This window comes from Pteronotus mesoamericanus, unplaced genomic scaffold (assembly GCF_021234165.1).
Source record: "Pteronotus mesoamericanus isolate MK-2021 breed Mesoamerican mustached bat unplaced genomic scaffold, CSHL_Meso_final contig_169, whole genome shotgun sequence".
In the NCBI taxonomy this organism is placed as follows: Eukaryota; Metazoa; Chordata; class Mammalia; order Chiroptera; family Mormoopidae; genus Pteronotus; species Pteronotus mesoamericanus.
In genome coordinates this window covers 28,570,143-28,591,681 of record NW_026555068.1, presented here as the reverse complement: position 1 = coordinate 28,591,681, position 21,539 = coordinate 28,570,143, and the positions used below count along the sequence as shown (strand labels likewise).

General features: G+C 61.3%; 1 protein-coding gene across 1 annotated transcript in view; it reads right to left on the bottom strand.

The window, feature by feature from the left end:
* The window catches only part of CSMD1 (CUB and Sushi multiple domains 1), a 720,682-nt gene that overhangs the window by 145,446 nt on the left and 553,697 nt on the right, over positions 1-21,539 (bottom strand). Inside the window, exons 13-21 of the mRNA XM_054565852.1 lie at positions 15,298-15,480; positions 14,729-15,055; positions 13,186-13,380; positions 11,243-11,381; positions 8,744-8,931; positions 7,987-8,175; positions 6,900-7,016; positions 5,130-5,345; positions 597-785 (exon numbers count right to left, since the gene is read on the bottom strand). Coding sequence (XP_054421827.1) covers positions 597-785; positions 5,130-5,345; positions 6,900-7,016; positions 7,987-8,175; positions 8,744-8,931; positions 11,243-11,381; positions 13,186-13,380; positions 14,729-15,055; positions 15,298-15,480 — 1,743 coding nt within the window. The remainder of the gene's footprint in view (positions 1-596; positions 786-5,129; positions 5,346-6,899; positions 7,017-7,986; positions 8,176-8,743; positions 8,932-11,242; positions 11,382-13,185; positions 13,381-14,728; positions 15,056-15,297; positions 15,481-21,539) is intronic.

The window sequence follows — 21,539 nt, the reverse complement described above, 5'->3', positions numbered from 1 at the left end:
GGGGTTCAGATTTCCGTCCTGTCCCCGGCAGAGCGGGCCAGAGGCACCGCAAGGCACAGGCTTCACCCTGTCACTGCCCTTGTACTGGGACAGACTCCCTGATGGATTACTTTTTTAAATTTAAGATTGTATTTATTTTTAGAGAGCAGGGAAGGGAGGGAGAAAGAGAGGGAGAGAAACATCCCTGTGTGGTTGCCTCTCGCACGCCCCCTGCTGGGGACCTGGCCTGCAGCCGAGGCCTGTGCCCGGACTGGGAATGGAACCAGCGGCCCTTCGGTCCAACCCACCGAGCCGCCCCAGCCAGGGCGAGGCTCCCTGGGTTCCATCACCACAACAGTCGAAGGTGGTGGTGTTACCGCGTGGCTTCCGGCCGTCGCTTTGTCTCTTTCTTCCCTTTATAAATATGGTTGACGCTTGAGTTTCCCCTCCTTCGGCCATGACGTTTCAGAGCTGAAAGGCGCGGGCCTTCCAGACGGACAAGCACAGCCAGGGGCTGGCGCCCCGCCCAGCGCCCGGGCTCCCCCGCCCGCGCCCCCCATGCCCTGGCCACCCGCCCTGTCCCCGGATGAATGAAATGAAAGCGTGTGACCACCTACCCACACACCTTGGCAGAGGTGCGCTCCACACGCGGCGGCCCCCGCCCAGGCAGGTGAGCGTGGTGGCGCCTTCTAAGCGATACCCTGGGAAGCAGGAAAAGGTCAGCGCGTCCCCGACTCCGAAGTGGAACCCGATTCTCCGGCTGAACGCGGGGACACCCGGGTCGTCGCAGGGCTCGAGGTCGTACTCTGCGCAGGAGAGAGACAGAGAGCAGACGCGTGGGGCCGGGGCAGACACCCCAAGCCTCTCAGCAAGGCCAGAGCGGCTGCGGTGAGCGACGGCTCGAGACGCACGGGCTCGTGCACGGCCCGCGGCAGCTGTTACGTGGGCCACTGTCTTCGTGCCGAGACCTCTCCCCGCAAACGCCGTGGGCTGCAGCACTGCGCACGTACAGTGAAGTGAAGGGACCATGTCCAAACTGGCCCTCCCATTGCATGAGATTATTTACTATTTCTAATGGCGAAGATCAGCTACTGTCCTCCTCTCCAGTGGCGCTGAGTCACTGGGACATGGAGCACAAAGCCCCAGAGACAGCAAAGGCCCCACCCGGGAAGCGTCTGTCCCCACGTCACCTCCGCAACAAGCCGCGGGGAGGAGCTGTGGGATCCCCCGCCGTTTCCCACCTGTGAACCGCGTTCTGCTGAAAGGCGGCGTCAGATACCCTGCCAGCTTCTGGATGGGTGCAGGCTGCTCAGGGACGGTAAGCCACAGTAAGAGGAGCAACTCCCGGGGTCCGGCTGCCAGGGGGTCAAGACCAGGACCGGCTGCCGAGGACAGCGATCCGTGTTTGCCTCGTCCCTGAGCCCGCAGCCCTGGGCGCTGGGTTCGGACACAGCGGCGCCTTGACTGTCCCCGGCCCCTGTCTGCGCGCGGCCGCTGTGTCTCTGTCGGTGGAAGGTTGGGGAGAGAGGGTGTGTCTGCCCGTTCAGCATCCTCCGGCTGCTCCCCGGCAGGTGCCGCCCAGTCGGAGTCACACAGTGTCACTCCGCGGGCCACGCGCCCAGGAGCCACCGCGGGGGCCTGGCGGGACGGCGGGAGCTTTGAAGAGGGTAAACGAGAGGATGGGAATTCTCTTTTGGGGGAGACCGTGCTGTATTTCTAAAAACCATCGGCCCCGCTCTCGGATTCCCAGCTATCATCTTTCCAGCTCTCCTGAACTCTACGGTTTGGTTTCACGGTTCTCAGCGCACATATTACGTCCAACGCACCCGTCTGTCCTGGCACTTTCGAGCCCAGCCCTTCCGGCCTCCACCACTCGCGCACGGAGCCACCGCCTCTCAGCCCCGCGGCCGGGGGGCCTCCTGCCCGGCTCCTCCTCCACCTCGCCCCTCGGGCAGCATCTACGGGGCAGGCCTTTTATGTTCCCTTCGTCCTGCTTTTCATTCCGGTGAAAAAGCCGCTCCGGATCTCTAACAGAGTCAAAAGTCTTTGGCTACCCTGGAAATGGGCCCATTAATTTGCCTTATTGTTAGCATGACCCAACAAGAAAAAAAAAGAGATGGTGTCTTTATACTCGACTCAACACGTATTCCTGGAAAGAGCAACCGAAGCATCATGATGGGATCTCGGAGAAATGCTAAAATAAGGACATCACCGTCCAAGAAGCTCTGCCCTCCTCTTCCGGATGCCGCTCTTCCGCAGGATGGGCCGCAGACGCTCACCTCACATCCTAGTTTCTCATTTCTTTGTAAACCACTGAAAACTCTTGCCGAAAAGATGGCGATCTGACGCTAGTTCGTGCCGCGCCTCTCGTGTTCCATGGACCCACCGCGACCGACGGCCCTTCGCTGGGCGTGTTCGCACAGCCCGGCGTGAGCGCGTGCTGTGCACGGCGTCCGGGCCGGAGGGAAGGCGCTTAGTCAGGAGAACAACGAAAACGCCTTTGGATGAAGAGGAGGCCGGAATGGAAAGGCGCCGAGCTGTCTGAACTCTCCTCTTTCCCAGAGAATGGCCGTGACGTGACGGGAAGCCACCGGAAGCAGGCGTTCAGGACGCCGGACCACAGAGAAGTGTGGGGCGGGCGGGGCGGACGCCGCGGGGACGCAGGGGGGCCGGTCAGCATCCGGCCAGCGCCAGGGACAGCCGCTCGGGCGGCAGCGCCAGGCTCGCCTCCTTGGAAGCACCTGCGGACAGCGGGGCGGGGGGCCGTTTCCCCAGGGTGCCTGTCGGGGTCTGCGGGGACTCCCTGGGAGACGTGGTCCGAGAGGTCGCCCCAGTGGGACCCTCTGAGACGGCCAGGGGCAGCCTGACACCGAAGGGCGCCGACTGCACACAGACACCAGGAAGCCCCCAGGAGCGTACTCGCTCCACGTGCCCTGCTTACTTGAACATTTAAGAAATCGCCTGCATCGTACAAGGGTCCCTGGGGACTATTTGCACCCAGTTTCCAGGCAAAGACCGTTTAGGGGGCGTTATTCCTTTCGCAGACCCAAAGGGCAGGCCCCCTTCGGAACTGCCTCTGCAGCCGAAGGGGCGCTGGACTCAAGACGCCGTCTGAGTTTGCGGGGCAGCGCAGGCGAGGCTGGGTGCGGGGCGGCCTGCACGGCCGCGTCCCTCAGGTCAGGGGCGGACGACGGTTCCACATGTTCAAAAACTGTTCCCCCATTCATTTTACCGTTTAACAGGGTTTTCAAACCTCCCCCAAAGCTATGAAGACCGGAAAGGCGGGTTTTGCTGTCGTTGTTTGCTTGCTCGTTCTTCTGCGAGCTTAGAGACCGGCGAGCCCTGGAGTCACGCTCGCTCCGAGGGGACCAGAAGGCTACCTGCCAGCTCAGTGCTGGGGGCCAGGACCCCGGCGACGCGGGTGGGTGCGAACCGCCGACTCGAGAGAGGCGTCTGTGTGGCGGGGTGTCCAGCCGCGGCCCCGGACGGCTGTGAACGCGGCCCCACACAGAACCGTAAATTTACTTAAAACCTTTCCTTTGTTCGTCAGTTTTCATTAGGGTTTGCATATTTCATGGGCGGCCCAAGACAATGCTTCCTCTCCATGCGCAGCCCAGAGACACGGCGAGGCTGGGGGCCCTGGACGGAGAAGATCGCAGCCCGGCCTCCCTGACGCCTGCTGCCCCTGACCATCCTACAGAAACTCGTGGTGCGCCCGGATGGAAGCAGGGACGGGGGCCACACTCCGCGGTGGCGCTGAGCTCCGCCGGGGGAGGGGGGAAGGGGCTCAGGTGTTCCTGGGAGGCCACTTGAGTCTTCGGGAGGAGGAGCGGCCGGTGTAGCGATTACCACAGGTCTCAGGAGGCTCTCAAGAAACCCAGCCGCCTGAGCCCGCCCGAAAAGCCCCACCCACGCGATGAAATGCCAGGAAGAGTCAACAACGTGAGATGGAAACAAATGGTTTGGTTGGTGCTAATCTCAGCGAGTATAAAATAGTCCAGAACATCCTAGAATCCGTAAGAGATCTTTTGTTAAGGTTCTCTTTCCACTTGTCGATCCCACCTCAGTGAAGCTGCAGAAAAGACAGGCTGTACTCGGGACGTCGTTAGCGACCGTGCAGTGTCCACCGATGAAGCGTCCGTTCCGACGCTGGGGACGTGCGCGGCGCAGGGCCGGCGGGCGGGCGGGGCCGGGAGGCGGGGCGCAGCCAACGCCCCGCCAGGAGCCTGGTCCAGAGCGGGAGCTGCAGTTAGGGCTCCGATGTCCTAACACGGATCCTGTTTGGTGGCGTCAGGAGTCCTGAGGGAATTCGGGGACTGAAGGGGAGGAGCCGCCGCCTGTGAGGAGGGGCCTTGGGGATGGCTGTGCGAAAGGACACCAGACCCTGGCGTTGCTGACGCCCGAGTGACCGGGCACCGCGTCCCCCACCCCGGCCGGGGTGTCACTGAGACACGGCCGTCCTACGCTCTCGGAACACCAAGCCCTTGTGCGATTCAATTTATCTCGTGCTTGTTTGATCCGTTAACGGTCTGTGTTGCTTCATCTGTAAAAAAACATTATGCCATTCACAGAGCCGCGCAAGTGCAATGGCTGAACCCGTGCAGATAAGGCCGGAAGCAGCACAGACCCCCCCACACGCGGCCGACGCCTCACAGCCGAGAAGAGAAAGGCCGCGCAGGGCGGGCTGTCGCTTTGGCGCTGGGCAGCCGCCCGGGGGCAGGGCAGGAGCTCGTCCTCGGCTCTGCGGCTCCGTGTGTTTGTTTCACCCCGACCGCGACGAGCCAGCCCCGGCCTCCGAGGGGCGGGGTGGGGGGCAGAAGCCAAAATGACCGGGCGCGGCGGTCCCGAATGTGCCCCCTGACACGGACCGTCTCCACCGGGGTTCGGAGAAAGCCGACGCCAAGGCGTGAGCGGGACGGCTTTTTAGGAAGAGAGCGTGGTACTAGCGACCTCCTGCTGAGGGTTTGCAAAGTGGCTTTGCTGGGTGGTGTGCAGCCACCTTCCTGCTCCAAGGTGTTCGGCCGCCCCCTCGAGACGACCCCGCTCGTCCTCTGCCGGCCGCTCCCCTGCAGCGCCCGCACCCCCACGCCTGCGCCCATATCCCCGCCCGGCGCTGCCACCGCGGGAAGCAGCAGGCGGGCCCGGCGTACCTGAGAAGGTGATGTTGAAGCCCTCGTAGGAGACGGAGAAGTCCGAGATGAAGCGCAGCTGGGCCGTGAAGTCCCCAAACAAACCCGCCTTGACGCTGTGCGGCAGCACCGAGCCCGTCAGCCGGGCCACGGGCTCCGAGAAGCTGCCGTCCTCCGCGACCAGCAGGTAGTCGTGCGCGCTCTCCAGGTGGAAGGTGTGGAATGTCATCTGCACTCCTGAGAGGGGGCGGTGGGGGGGGAGGTGAGAGCCGGCCGGCAGCGCACGCGGGAGCCGCAGAGGGAGGCCCGCCGCTGCGGGGCGCACCCTTCGGGGCCCGGCGACATCAGTGTTACGTCGAAATGTCATCCCAACCTGGGAATCTCCCCTGGGGTTTGAAATGGAGACCCAGGCAACGGGGAGAAAGGGAGGGGACTTCGGAAAGAAGGAAAAGAGCCGAACAAACAGCCACAAGGAGGAGACGCGGGAGAATGTATAAAAGTGCACATACGTTTAGACGGAGGCGCAGACAGAGATAGAGATGCAGATACCGACGCAGACAGAGGCGCAGACAGAGATGCAGATGCAGATGCAGATGCAGACGGAGGCGCAGACAGAGGCGCAGACAGAGATGCAGGTGGGTGGACAGAGGCAGGGACGCAGAGGCCCCGCGGGGCCGGTGGGGGGCCGCCTGCGGCCGCGGCCACCAGGCCCCTTGGGAGGCAGCGGCACTGAGAGCTGGACGGCCCTCCCGCCGACCCCGCGCCCGCACCCTTTGGGGAGCCCCCGCCGGCCGTCCGGGGCGCACAGCCACCCGCACACCCAGGGAGACGTCCCCGCGGCCCCGCCCCCTGCCTGCTCCCCTGTTCCCTGTGCACACAGGGTGCTGGTTCCCGATTCCCAGAGCCACGCGAAGGAAATGAACTGTGACCAGGTTCATTTTGACACCAACACTTGAACTTAAGAGGACAGAACCGTGGCCGCTCCTGCTCTGTTTCCTCCGCTCTTCACTTCCTTCAAGGCCAAACCCTGGCTGGCCCGCCCTCCCAAGGCCGTAGCCTCACTCGCACGCGGGATAAAAGGCGTCGGTTTAGCATCGAGCCGAGCTCAGGTCTGAGCGGAAAGATAAACTCGGCATGATGTTCCCGCGACCCAAATTCCAAAGCACTTTGTTACGAATGGCAAGTTTAGACATACAAAAAAGTAAGGTCAAATAAAACCTTGACATGTTCCTTAACCGAATGTTCATAAACTTCATTTCTTGCACAAAACGAACGTTTCCCTGGCCTCTGCATCACCTGTCCCTAAAGCGAGTGAATGTAAACTGCTCCGCGAGCCTTCCCCGGACTCTGCGAAGCTGAGAGACTTATCACAGGTGATGATCCTGGCAACGCAGGGTCCACGCCAGCACCAAGAGGCACCCTAGAGCTTCCATGGGAGTCCAAAGTCCCGTTCATTCCCTCTTATCTCCTTTCATTTAACCGACACTCACATATTAAGCAATCTTTGCTGCCTCTTTTTCTTACCGTTATGCCCAATTTCAAGCTTACGTTCACATGCACAGACCCAGGTTATCTGATAACCAGGGAGTAAGACAGTAAATCGACTTCTGCTTGCAGCACTACTCTTTTAAAGACCATTGTTCTTCTAAAATCTTATGAAAGCAAACAGGAACGGATAAACTGCAATACACACGAGGGAAGTCATCATCTTGCTCGTGTGTGAACCCCTCCGCCTCTGTGCACCTGTCTGGTCAGCCACGCAGCGCGTTTGAGCCCGCGCCGCGTCCTTACCTTTTCCGTGGGAGACTTCGATGGTCCACGTGCAGTTGAGGGAGTTGGGGTAGAAGTCCGGAAACCCCGGAGAGAGGACCGTGCCGCTCTTCCCGTGGATGTAGCCTCCGCACAGGGCTTAAATAAGGAGACGGCGTTACTGGACAGTGCCGCTCACAACGGCGGCCCGAATAACACACCCTCGAGCGGCGCGTAGCTGGCCGGCTGCCCTGGCAGAATGGGGGGGAGGGCAGCGGAGCGGCAGGGCCCGGGGCGTGGCCGGGCGGCGGAGGCAGCGGGAGGCGGCCAGGCCCGGCTGGGGTCTGGAGGTACAGCCGGGGGGCCTTCTCGTGACGGCATGTGGGCACCGGGACAGAAAGAAGGACCGGGGTGACCGGGAGCTGTGAAGCCTGAGTGTGAAGTGACTGAGGGTGGAGGAAGAGTCTGGGAGAGGCTGTGTGGACCGTGGCCTAGTCAGCGATGGACGCGTGAAACTCGATGCCGAGTGGACGCCCGCGCAGGAAGGCGGGCGTGGCCCCTGGGCCCCCGGCCTGTGCTCCAGGGGACGGGTCTGAAGGAGGGAGGGCTCGGGGTAGAAGCCGTGCGCGATTGAGTGCGGGTCCCGGGCTAGAGCCTGGGGGTTTCAGCGCCAGCAGCTAAGGTCGGAGGAAACAGGGCGGCTGAGTGGACGCCGAGGGAGTTGTCGGTGGCCGGTCCTGGGCCAGAGGAAAACCGGGGCCGGGGACATGGGATCTGCACGTTTAGCACGTTTACTACCGCGTCTCACACACTGCCTTCCACAGAGGCCACGCGCTGGGCCACGTGCTGGGCCATGCATACGGCGCAGCTCTGTGCGCTGGGGCGTTGGGGGAGACAGCCCGTACTCTTCCCTTCTGCATTGCTAAGCTGACGCTCTACCTATCGGAAAACATTTGCTAGGTATGTTTCAAACGCTGAACGGAGGCTGCTCTGGAAGCTGTAACCTCGTCAAATAGAACCCCCTCCGCGGTATTAAACCACCTCCTGCGACACAGCCACCCTGCCAGCCAGGTGAGCCTCCAGCGCCCCTGCCTTTATCACGAGCGGCCGTGGGGCGGGCGCCACCTACCGTCGCAGCTGGGCAGCGCGCGGTTCCACTGGTGGCTCCTCTCGCAGACCAGGGGCTGGTCGTCGCTGAGCGTGTACCCAGGGTCGCAGCTGAAGGTCACCGTGGACCTGATTCCGAAGTGGCTGCCGTGCCGACGCCCATTCACGGGGATCCCTGGATCAAGGCAAGAGTCTGACTCTAGAGTCACACCTAAAAGCCCAAAAAACGCATCGTGTAAGGACCTCTCTGGTGCGCGGAGCGAGAAGATCTGAGCCGGGAGGCGCGCGAAGCTCCCCGGACGGAGTCAGACCGGGAACGTGACGCAAGCGGGTCCGATGATCTCTCCGTGTAAAAAACACATTTTCTAATGTGTGACCATGTGCTGCCGCAGAGAGATGTGTTGTCATGCTACGTACATGTGCCCATGATCCCTCACATGACAGGGCAGACGCGGATCACGTCTTCCCTTCTCAATTTCTCTGTCCCTCATTGGAAAACCAATAAAGATGCATTAAATGAAGTCTAAGCCTTCTCTCAGTTTCTCTCTCTCTTTCTCACTCTATTGCCCCCCTTTTAATACTTTATGTTCCTGCTGGTTCCCAGGGACATGCAGTGCGGAGCCACCTGCCCGCCGGGAATGAGCCCACTGTCCTGAGCTCAGGGGCGCCCGGTCGGCGCAGGGGGATGGGGCACATCAGGGACAGGGGCACAGGGGACAGGGGGCGCGGGGGCCAGGGCCCAGGAGGACGGGGGGGGGGGGGGCGCGGGCCGGACTCACTCTCGTAGCGGATGAGGAAGCCCACGCTGGCGCGGCTGCTGTCCGTGGAGAAGAGCAGGCGCAGGGAGTTGCCGGTGCTGAGCAGGAACTGTGGCGCCTGCGTGCCGTGGAACTCCCCGATCAGCGGCGACGAGCTGGCCGGCCCGTCCCGCACCTCCAGGGTGTCGTAGTTCACCTCCGTCTGGAACCTGCGTGCGCGGGCGTGTTAACATGGAGGCCCTCCTGCACCGGCCTCGTTCGCTGACTGGGAGCCTGGGGCTGCCCACGGGCAGCCGCTCAGGTGAGGTAGGAGCGGCCCTGTGCCCGCGCACCCGCGGGCACTGCGGGGGCAGGAATTGTCCTTTTTCTAAAAGGAAAGCCCTGCCTCCCCTCGCCCCGTCTGCACTGCCACAGGCACGAGGTGGCGCAGCGGCTGTAAGACGAAACGCCCCCCGCCAGGGCAGCTTTCATTTTAAGGGAACAAGCGGTCAGGGGCGTTCGGGCAGCTCCGCCAGATGCCGCCGGGTGGGCCGTGGGGGGCCGCCCCTGGAGCGGGCGCCGGAAACTGGTACCGTGTCGCATGTCCACTGTGATTGCAAAATAAAAAACGCTTTCAAGAACAGACGGGTGGCGAGATCAATAGCCAGCCATTAGTGAACATCGACCCTTCTCACCACCCGCCGCTGGGCGCGGGCGAACATCCTGAAGCGGGCGGGGCGGGGGGGGCACCGCGGGGAGCCGGCCCCTGAAGGACGAGGCTGACCCAGCTCTCCATGTGCGCTCCCCGCCATGAAAACCAGCCCCGCGCCGCCCAGGCGGAGCGAACCGGTTCAGGACGAGGGGAGACGGAGCCAGCTCTGCCGCTTCCGCCACCAAGAGCTGCTTTGCCGCTGCAGAGCGAGGGCAGCTTCCAGAAAGCGCCTCCCCAGCCTCCCCGGGGGACCTGACGCTCCCCGGGAAGCGGCCCGTGGGATGTCCACATGCGGCCGCGGGCCCTCCGGGCCCTCGGGGCCCACGGAGGTGCCACGCCAGGCCCTGAGTGACTTTCTGACGTGCCCAGCGGGGCTTGCAGGCCTAGCCTGGCTCCGGGGTCGGTCGGGCCCTCGGGGGCTGCTTACGTGGGGTGCCCCGGCTGACTCGGATGAAGGCTGTGCAGCCCGCCTGACACTCGGGCTGCGCACGGGGAAGCGGACTGGGGGTGCGGCCTCGGCTCCCCAGGGGGGACGGCGCTCGGAGGCAGGTGCCCGGCCCCGCCGAGTCCCCGGCCCCAGCGAGGGCGTGTGCCCCGGACCCCGAGTCCTCTCTAAAGGGGATTGGGCGACGCGGGGCCACCTGGCTGCGCTGCAGTGAGCCCAGCCCGGGCGCTGGGGGGCTGGGCGGCCCTACCCTGCACCGTTTAGACGTCCTCTGAAGGCCCTACGGGGTCCCAGCGACCGGGGGTCAAGCGCGCAACGTCTGGGCAAGCGCAGACTGCGTCGCAGCGGGAGCGCCTGCCCGGAGTTCTCACGTCTCTCTGGGACGATGGCTGGGGTGGACAGCGCGCACGGCTAGTGTCCTCCCGGTGGTTACAGTGGCGGGCGAGGGCCCTCTGTCCCACCAAATCGGCACATAAAACGAAGTGCCCCTTTACATCCGAGACATTACCCTGCGGAGGTTCCTATTAGTTACCCCAAGTAAATAGCAACACGGAGCATAATTTCAAATACAAATAATTGCTGAGGGATAATGCAGCTCCTGCTCAAAATGTTCCCTGCCTGGTTATTATTAGTTATTAGAAAGTTAGTGGAAAACAGAAATGACATTAGAAGACTCATCTGCTTTGAGACATCCGGCTACTCTGGGTGTTAAACCCCAGGCCTCACCTGGCCCGGAGGAGGCCGTGGTTGGGGAAATGTCGCTTAAAGATTAAGCTTGAAACACCAAACGCAGTGCCTCCTTAGATTTCAAAACTTGCAGTTTGTTTCAAAACGTTTATGGTTTAGGATGTGCAGATTGATCCGCCGTTGAGACCAACGGTAAAATGGCTCGTTAGGAAAACCGCGGCGAGCACGGCTGTGCCGGGCGCCACTCCAGGGCATCTTGCTCCCAGATCATCAGCAGGCCCTCAGGCTGTCCCTGCAGCCCAGGCGACTGAAGCCAGCTCCGGGGACCAGTGGCCAAGAGCGGAAGAGCAGCCTGCTTTCCTCGCTACCCGAAGCCACGGGAGGGTCTAGAGGACGAGCCACGTTCAGTGGAGCCAGCGGAGCTCATCGCACCTGCAGGCCCCGAACGCCAGGGCCGGCGGCCGCCAGGGCCGGCCAGCGGTAGCCCGGGACCCTCCCTGCTGCGGCCGGCTGGGCCTTAGCGGGTGAAGAGCAAGAGCACAACCTTCCAGGCAAGTGCCTGTTCTGTTTACATACACTCCTTGGGGGACCCAGAGAGAACTGTCGTGTCTCCAAGTTCTCAGAACCATGTGAATGGAGACGTTAGCACGCACGGACCACCGGGCCCCGGTTAAGCAGGAAGGGGCTTTCTCCTTACCTGTCGAAAGTGATTTTGATCGAGTGTCCTGGCTTCGCCTCAATGATCCATTCGCAGTTTAAAGAGTCCTTGTAATACCCTGGCCACCCGGGAGGCATGATGACGCCGCTGGACGCTGTCAGATGTCCGCCGCACGGGGCTGGAAGGGGAGTGGGGTCAGTGAGGCGAGGCCCGCGTGGCGCTGACCCGCGGCCGCGGCCACGGCACCGGGTCTCCCGCGCCCGCGGGCTCCTGTCTGCACGCGCTGAGGCAAAGCTTCCTCCCAAGGACACTCGCCTACTGAGCTTTGATGACGCACGTAATTCTATGCATTTCATATTTAAGGAACTATCCAAAGATGCTGCCTGAGAAAGACACGTACACGCCGGGAACCCGCTGGCCAGGGCTCGGCCTTCCCGGGGCAGCCCGGTTCCCGCGGAGGAGGGGGCCTGCCCCGCAGGGCAGGTGCGACTCGTGCTTCTGGTCTACGTGCTTGTTGCAGAAGGGACACCGCCGAGCGTGGCGGCCGAGGGGGTACCAGGGAACGTGGGGTGCAGACCACCCACAAATGTGATTAACATTCTGGTGTGCACCCCTCCTTTCATTTAAAAAACACCATGTGTGTATGAATGTCCACAGTGTCCTATGGCAACACGTGTGATTCTAGCGCCTGGTCTTCCACGTGGTGACACGGAAGCAGCGCCTCTGAGGGGCGGTCTTTGTTAAGGGCGTACGTTTTCTAGGGTTACGAACGTGGCGGCGTTTCGTTCGCTGCCAGTTAACGCTTCGCCACGGCCCGCGCTTGCTGTGGCCCGCCAGGCTCACAGAGCCGCCAGGCGCTTGACCGAACGTCTTTCCACAGTCGCTTGCCTGAGGGCTTCCAACACGGGTCCCGGAGGGCGGCTTGCGACTCGGAAGGTGAGGGAAGCACGAGGCCCCGGGGCGTACATCTCCTCGCCGAGGCCGCGCTCTGCCGGCCCGCGCGGCGCGGCCGGGCCCCGGGGCCTCCGCGGCTCCTTCCGGGAGACGAAGTCAGCGTTTTCCCTTTGGCTGAACATCTGCGTGCCACGTGACGCACTGCCGGACACATGTCCTCCTCCGTGCGCCCGCCCCGGGGGAGGTGCAACGCCCCGGGTGACCCTGGCGTCCCCTCTGGGACACTGACGGGTCCGTGGGGGTCGTCACCTGTCCCGGGTTTGATGGACGTGGGCAGCAGGGCAGGCTGTGCCTGGGGGGTGGCCTGGGGGACCCCCGTGCCCCCCTCCCTTTCACCACAACTGCCCTAAGTCGGACCCGTGAAACAGCCTGGATGTCTGTGGCGTTTCCCTCCGTGTGCGTGGCCCATTCTGACAGGGAAGCTGTGAGTCTATCTCCTGAGTGAATATATTTTACATGAGTAAATATTAGAGCTAATCAATCTGCTCCTCGTTGTTGGTTTTTAGCGTACAATGAGGAACCAGAGCCACCGTGTCGAGCAGAAAATTAGGCAGCATTTGCGTCAGCTCCCGTAAGGGCAACAAAGCAGCCAACCCAAGCCGCATCGCTCCTGTGGGCCGGATTACGCACCCCCCCCCACGTGCATAGTTTGGAACTCTGACCCCAAACCTCAGAACGTGACATAACCGGGAAAGAAGGCCGTTGCGGAGGCTGTTGTTTAAGACGACATGGCCGTGGGCCCTAGGCCAACACGCCGGTGTCCTCAGACGGGGGACGGGGGACACAGGCGAGCTCCGCGGGGAGAAAGGGACGGAGGTGGCGGCCGGCAGATGGCCCGCGGCCGCGCGGCCTGCGACACGGTCTCCCTCCAGCCACAGAAGGACCGGGCTCCCCGCCCCGGGCCCGGGAGATGGCGCCCTCTGCTGCCTGGGGCCGGTTTGCGCGCGTGGTCCAGGCCGCCCGGGACGGGGGCGCCCCGGCTGCTCGGTTCCGGCCCCGGGGGGCGGGGGCGGGGGCCGGGGACGCACCTTCGCAGCGGGGCGCGGCGGCGCTCCAGACCACGTTGCCGTCCCGCAGCGTGCACGTGATGGACTCCGAGCCCTGGGTCTTGACGAAGCCGTCGTCGCAGTGGAAGGAGACCGAGCTCCCCAGGAGAAAGCGGTCCCCGAAGCGCTGGCCGTTGATGGGGATGCCGGGGTCGTGGCACTCGTTCTGGCCGAAAGCTGGGGGGATGGGCGTGCGCTCAGGCGCTGCTCCCCTGCCCCCAGCAAGGAAGCAGGGCGCCCCATGAAGCTGCTTATTGTCCTAGAGCTCAGCTACCGGGTCATCGATAGGTGAACACATTAAATGAACAGGACAGAGCCCTGCCTGGTGCGTCGCAGTGGACGAGCGCCAGCCTGTGAACCGGGGGGTCGCTGGTTCGATTCCCCGTCGGGGCCCAGGCCTGGGCGGTGGGCCACGTCCCCAGCAGGGGGCGCGCGAGAGACCACCGCACAGGGATGTGTCTCTCCTTCTCCTTCTCCCTCCCTTCCCTGTCTCTAAAAATAAATAAGTAAAATCTTTAAAGAAACAGGATATATATCTATGTATGTGTCTATAGAGAGAGAGATATATAGAGATATAGATATGTTTATAGGTATAGATATATATATATACTGAGAGCGAGCGACGGGAACACAGAGGCAACCAGTATCCGTGGGCGTCGACTGGCCTGCCCTCGCGCCTCCTCGGATCTGGGCTCGGACACGTCCTGGCCAGGCTCCTGGTTCCTGCGTCAGTTTCCTGCCCGGGGGCACTTTCCTCTGATGGCCGGCGGCGCCTGACCATCTTCACTGACAGATCGAGGCCACCCCCAGAGTCACTGTCACCTTAAGGGAAATAATTCCTGGCAGACGCATCGGCAGTCAGTGAATTATAACTCCCATGTGACACTATGATCTCACTTGATTCCCTCAACAACGCATGTAAGTAAATGTTCTTCAACAGAATCTGTTTTGCCAACGAGCAACTGGAGTTAAGGAAAAGCGGGCCGTCCTACCCCGCCTGCGGGCGCGCCGGTGAATCCGGGCCGCGGCTCCCGCACCGCGTTCACTGGTTTGTTTGCTTGGTCCTTGTGTTTGTTTTTGCACAGAGGTGCAGAGGCAGGTGAATGAGTAGGTGGATGGGTAGGTCGGTGGATGGATGGGTGGGCTGGAGGAAGAGAGGGGGAGGGAAGGGAGGGAGGGAGGAAGGAAGGGGGGGGGGGGGGGGGGAGGGGGGAGGGGGGAGGGGGGGGGGGGGGGGGGAGGGGGGGGGGGGGGGGGGGGAGGGGGAGGGAGGAAGGGGGGGAGGGAGGAAGGAGACCAGAAAGGGCCGAGAGGCCCGTGAGAGACCCCGCCCCCCCACAGGAGCGGCGACAGGCTGGCCTGCCCGGAGGCTGCATCTGTGGGGCTACCAGGATAACGACGTGTAACCCTGCTGTCCTCGTCCTGTTAACGGAGGCCGCAGCACCTCTGCGCTTCGGCCGGGACCTCCGCCGCCTGCGCGGGGGGTTGGGGGTCAGGCCGGGCGGGGGCCGGCGGGCGCACTCACTGGTGTAGGTGATGTTGAACCCCCGGCCGGCGGTGGAGTGGTCCGACTGGAACTCCAGGCGGACGACGTGCCCGCTGCTGGCCAGCTGGGGCGGCGCCTCATGGCCCGAGAACGTCCCGAGGACGGTCACCTCAGGCCCGCCGTCGTCCTTGACCGCGAGGAAGTCGAACTGCGGCTCCACGTCGAAGTCGCTGAAGACGAGGTGGACCCTGCTGCCCGGCCCCGCGATGACCAGCCACACGCAGTGCATGTTGTTGCCGTACTCCTCGGGGTAGTTCGGGGACAGGATGGTGCCCGAGGGCGCGGTGAAGTTGAAGAAGCAGGAAACTGCGGAGACGCGGAGAGGCTCCCTGCGCTGCGGGCGTGCGCAGGGCCGGCGCCGGCGCCCCGGCCGGAGGGTCGCGCAGGCTTGGGCAGGCACGCAGCTCCTCTAAACTGCTCATCCCTGGCCACCGCCTGTCATCCCCCCCCCAGCCAAGACTGGGAAGCCCGTCCCAGGCGGCACAAAGCAGGGCCGCACGGAACCCGGCCCAGGCTTGACCGGACGGCAGCCCGGGGCGGACACTCACACACGCAGCTGGGCTTGTTGCCGGACCACTGGTTGTTGCGCTGGCAGGTGATGGCGCGCTCCCCCACCAGCTCGAAGGCCGCCTGGCACTCGAAGGTGAGCGTGTCCCCGTGGAGAAAGCTGCTGCCCGTCCGCCGCCCGTAGGCAGGGATGCCCGGGTCCCCACAGCCGCCCTTTTCAATCTCTGAAAACGGGAAAGACAAACGGGCCGTTAAAAATCCATGGAGAACAGCGTCTAACAGAGGCTGTGGTTTGTGGCTCTGTTCTCTAACAGAGAACAGAGAGGGAGCTCGTGGTTTGTGATGGCCGGTCTCAGCGTTCTTCTCATAAGCAGTTTAGAAAAGGGTTCTCCACTCATCCCACACGAATGACAAAAGCCAGAAGAAGTGCAATTTAAACTTGAGAGAAAGGCACTTAATTCTTTGTCACTTAAGGGATACACGTGGCTACACCAACGTGTTGGCGACACAGGCGTTTCCACGCGCCCGCTGCCTGTCTCCCACAGCCGCCGCCTCGGGGCGCCTGCTGGTCTTGGTTTAACCCATGTCGTTTCCAATGGAACGGCCTGGTGAGGTTGTTCATCCTCTACTGAATATTTACATCAGCACGTCCATTGGCATAGCCTTTCCTTTAATTAGTGTTAAAACTTATGTATGAAACAGAACAAATATATACGGTCTCCAGCTAAAAGACAGGTACGCGGAATCAAAGCTCCTTTCATGAAAGCATGGGGCTTGGGTATGGACACGCCACGCCACCCAGGAAACCACACTTTGCTCTGCCTTAAACGTCACCTACACGGAAGGATTAACGAGACAGTCGTTCATGCAAAGCGTGCTTCTGGAAGGCCAACTGGGCCGGGCCCTGCTCTAGGAAATGCGGTTAGTGGACAAAGACGACAAAATCCATGCACTCTCGGGGGCTACGCTATTTGGAGCCAAGTAATAAATACTTAAAATGTATGTAATTTCAGATAAAGAGGGAGCTTAAAGCCCAACGGAGCAGTTCAAAGGCCAACAGCCCGGGGGAGGGCCAGGAGGACCAGGGAGCCCGGGCCAGGGCAGCCCCCCGGTAAATGCTCGGTAAACGCTCTTCTGGCCGAACGTTCAAACACAGCGCAGTGACTTGCAGACGCGACTGAATAGTACGAGCCTGACAGGAGCCCGCGGTGCAGCCAACGGCAACGAAGAAGCCCCGCGTCGCTGACCCGGGAGTGAGCATGAGTCCCGGCCCGCCCGCCTTGCCGGAGACAGGACTTTGGGTGTGAGGCCCAGCCCCTGACTTCCTGCGAGGAGCTCAGACCACCTGAGAGCGACCAGGTCCCGTGGCTGAACGGGGCCCCGGAACTGCCTAACACCCAGAGCCGGGCACCCGGCAGGGGGACCAGGCGTAACCAAAGGCCCTGAGTCGGACGACCGTGGGATGCGAGCCCGTGGGTCGGCAGCTGTCACGGGAGGCGCTCGGCTTGGAGCGGGGATTCTCGCTGGGCGGTGTGGGGAGACAGCGCAGCGGGGCCTTAGGACGGTAGCTGCTTTAAGGGGGGGCGCGGAGCGGAAGCAGTTTTGGCAAATACAGGACCGGGTCTCCGCCCTCATCCCCAAAAGTTGTCTCTGGGCCCTGCTCCCAAACACATTCATGGGCTGGCACTTAGGCACCTGGCCGTGACAAGCGTGCGCGCACATCCGGGTGTCATCGGCCGCCTCCCCTGTGCGATGGAGCGGGCCGCTCTCGCCTGCTCTTTGGAACACGGGGTGGGGGGCGTGGCCTGGATTTCTGGGTGATTTTCTGGTGAACGCCTGCAGGGAGAACGTTGTTCATGCTTTTGTGAAATATTTTTATGGTGCCCAAAGAGAGAAATTGTCCCCTTCGTGACCACATGGAGGGCCCGGAGGGCATTATGCCAGGTGAACCGAGTCAGGCAGAGACAGCGCCGCTGCGACTCTGCTTCGAAGTGTCGGTCATAAAGCCGACCTCCTAGAAATGGGGACTTAGCCGGCGGCCATGGTGCTGGAGGGCTGGAGGGAAGGGTGCAGGGGGCCCAAGGGCACGGAGGTCCAGTTATCAGGCGAGTGAGTTCTCGGAATCTAGTGGACAGCATGCGGCTACCACCGGCCCCCCTCTTACCACGGGACACGGTCCAAGGCCCTAAGAGGCTGCCCGGAACCTTACGTAGTTCCGAGCCCTGTGTGTGCTGTGTCTTTCTTGTACGCACATTCCTGTAATAAAGCTTAATGGATACATCAGCCACAGTAAGACAGCAACATCAATAATTAGTATACTAATAAAATAGAAACACGACGACGCTGTCCTGTAATAAAATTACGGGAGAGCAATGGGGGAAAATAGGACAACTGTAATTGAACAGCAATGAAAAAATGTTTTAAACAAAGTTACTGGAACGTGCCCTTGCTCGTAACCGATCTGAGAGCGCAGACTGTCGTGAGCGGCTGCAGCGCGGAGAGGTGGGACGAAGGTGCGCGGCCGAGGGGGACAGCGGGGGACAGCGTGAGGGCACCGTGCTCTCAGAGTGGCGCACAATTCAGAAGGCACCAGCTGCTTATTTCTGGAACTTGCCATCTAATCGTACATTTGGAGAGCGGTTGACGACACGTCGCTGAAACCACACAAAACAGAACTTCGGGGGCGGGAGCGGGGGCGGGGGTATAGTCCGCTGCGTGGTCCTGCGCGCTGGGAAGGTCGCGTTTCTCACCCCACGCACGCACGCACGCACGCACACGGCGACGCTGTGAGCTGACGGACTGTTCACCAGCCTTATTTTGGGGAGCGTTTCCTCAAAAGAGACACACGTCACGACATCACGTTGTCCACCTGAAACTCACACAATGTTATACGTCCACGTCCTCTCACTAAAGCTGGAAAAATCATCACCAAATGCATACTGTTTTATGTGGTTTCCCCAGACATCACGGTCCTTTTAATCCCAACAAGGCCGCTGCCCAGGAATAGCACCAACCCACCCTCCTGGACTTGTCCCCCACGGCCGCCCCGGAACAGGGCACCTGCTCGGGACTCAGAGGGTCGGGAGCCACAGAGGGGGGCTGTGCCGGCGCCCCCTCCTCTGTCTCTGGACTCTGGGCGCGTCGGTCTCCGGCGCAGCGCTGGCCCGGTCCACGCCATGTCTCTGAGCCGTGGGGGCTGCGGCTGACCTGCGGTGCCGCCCAGCGAGCTCGGAGCCCAGGCTGCGCCGCACGCTCACTGCGAAAATGGCAAGTCCGTGCCAGGCTCTTACTTAGCAGCTGCAGAGGGGCCGCGTTTGCTTGGCCAGATTCCCTGTTGCCCTGCTGCTCAGCAGCGGCCTGGCCCTGAGCGTGCAGGGCTGATCCTGAGCCTCACACGTAGACCAGTGACGCCACACGTCTCAACAAAGAATACTGGCCCGGGGGCGGCCCGGGGGGACATGCTCCCAAAACAGGGTGAGGACCCTCCAGCGACCCCCGCCCGGGTCGCAGCCACATGCACATGCCTCGACACGGGCGCCCTGCGAGCCTCTGCGGTGGTGGCCGGGGACGAAGGATGTCACCCGCAGACACCGGCGTGGATCAGGGGACCGAGGAGGGACGGGGCCCTTCGGCGTGTGCAGCCCTGTCCAGTCTCAGAGCGCGTTCTCAGCGTGCATCCCACACGGGGAAGACCGAAGGGCCCACCCAGCCACGCAAAGCCCTGCCAAGAAAGGAAAGTCCGGGCGTGCCGGATGCGGTTTTGTTTTTCAGAATTAACGAGTAGAAATTCGGTGAGGAAAAGTAATTTCGTTACGGAACGGCTTTCGGTTATATTATTCTCAAGCTGCGTGTGTGTGAGATGCGGTTTCTTTGGCGCTGGTGCCGTCCTTAATTCTCATGCCTGTTCAGCCCTGGAATCGGCAGCCAGGCCCTGGGGGCGGCCCCTGGGGCGCAGGCGGCCCCCCCCCCCCAACGCGCTGTCCCCGTGCCCTGGGCAGGGGCCCCGCCTGGCTGCTCGCGCCGCGGTTGCGGGAAAGCCCTGCTAGACCGGCAGCCTGCGCAGCCCTCACACCGCGGACGCTGAACACACAGCCTGCCGCCCGGAGGTTTCTTTGGGGAAGGAGTGAAAGGCAAGGACCAAGCTGCTGCTGGGCAGATGTCAAAAAGGAGTGAAATGGTCCCCATCCTGGAATTTCCACTTTAAATAATAACAATATACACATCACTCACGTTTCGGAGTCGCACATACGTTTGATTTCTGACTGAACGCGCACTCGTTCCTGCGCGGGTGGGGGGGGGGGCGCAGGTGGGTGGCCGGAGAGTCTCAGCTCCGGGGATCCCTTTGACACACCTGGGTACCCTGGGGGCCTCAGCTCTGGGGACAGAGCCGCCCTGTGGCGGGCAGGGGAGGTGTATTCAGATGCTAAACAGAGTTAATCCTGCAACCCCTGCTGTTAGGAAAAAAAGGAAACCCTGTTCTCAAGCCAGGCAAACACTCCCTTGTGGTCTCATCTACATAAAACAAGGAGTAGAGGAAAACAGTAATTGTGAGCTCTCCACAGTGTAGCGGTTCCTTCAGGTGAAGGATTTAGCTCTCCTGGTTCCGCCCTGATCTGACCAGGGACCCTCTGCTGGCCGCTCTGGCCCGGGAGCATCTCTTTTCTCTGACACTGGGTCTCTCTGTTCCAGGTGCCGTGGCTGCTGAGCTGGGCCCGGCTTCACCGAACACAACCCCTGCAGGGGACCTCCCTGGGGCCAGCTCACTGTTGGGTCCACAGCCTTGAGCTTGTTGACAGAGCAGGACAGATGCTTTAAGTAGGTTCAGTTCGAAGGAAGAACCAAGGACCTGGGTGTGGATAAAGTTTCCCACAACTTGTTGTTTACTCAGTTTCCCAAAATGCTCATCGATAAGAATCTTTTCAGATGTATCACGTGCACATGTGTGATCTTATACCTGAATCTGTGTTAGAAAACTCTAAGCTATACACCCAGGGAAATGCAGGTGTGAAAGAAAATCCCAGAAGACAGAAGAAAGAAGGTTACACTTTGAAGAACAGAGAAAGACAACAGGGCTCGATCAAGATCTGCTATTTCAGAATCTAGCTGAAAAAAGTAACCCAGAAAAAATAAAGCCTTGAACTCTATTTTTCTCCATTTCTTTGACTCAACTTTTTTTTTTTACTATGTTCCCAGCTAAACTAGTTCTAGAGTACTATCAATTTAAAAATATAATTAAACAGAAAAAATTATTTTCTAGTCCTCTGTTACTATTCATCCCAGTCCCAAACCATGTTTAGATCATCTTAATTAGGGAATGTATTACGCACCATAAAATTCACCATGTCTGAAAGAACGGTTTGATGAACTTTTATTTAACTTGGTGAATTTGACTGAAGCATCCAGTTCCGTCCTGGCCGGGCGGCTCAGCTGGTCAGAGCGCCATCCCGATGTGCCAAGGCTGCGGGTTTGATCCCAGGTCAGGGCACACGCAAGCAGCGGCGAACGTATGCGCAGGTAAGCGGAACAAGTCAGCCTCCCTCTGTCTCTCAAGTCATTAAAAATAATTTAGAGGCTAGAGCTCTGTAGCGAGCAATGAAGTCATGCTCTAGAACCTTCTCGCTCCTCCAAAAGGCCCCTCGTGCTGCTGGTGAGTCCGCACCCCGTCCCTGTCCCCAGCTCCTGGGAACCAGCGATGTGACTCCTGCGACCGCACTCTACGCTCCCCAGGAGTCTCGCGCAAGTGGAATCCCATAGCCCCTGTGCTCGGGTGCGCGGCCTCTTCCACGTGGCACGATGGCTCTGGGATGCCCCCCCGACCCCGGGTGTCGGGGCACCAGCGGCTGTTGCCTGTCTATTGCTGAGCAGCCCCTGTGTGGACGGCCACACCTGGGTTCCCTGAACAGGTAACGGGCGCTGGGATCGGTTCTCACTGGGGGTCCTGCGCGCAAAGCCTCAGGCTCAAGCCTTCCTGGGGGTGCGCTTGCCCTTCCCTCGCGCCCACGGCCAGGGCGACGTTGCTCTGTCTCATTGGAGGCATGTGCTCTGCGCAGGCCTGTCTCCTCACCGTGTGGATAAGGGGTGGCTATCTCTGCTCATCCCGTGGGGCCAGCCCTTTCGTTTAAACCCATAATTCAGGCCACAGAGAGACAACACCTAAATTACTTAACCACGTCTGGATACCTGGAACATCACGGAGCTATCTCGCACGACCAGCGCCCCCTGTGGATGAGAAAGCAGGCTCTCCCGCCGCCTTTTGGAACAGATAGACATTCACCTCCGTCAC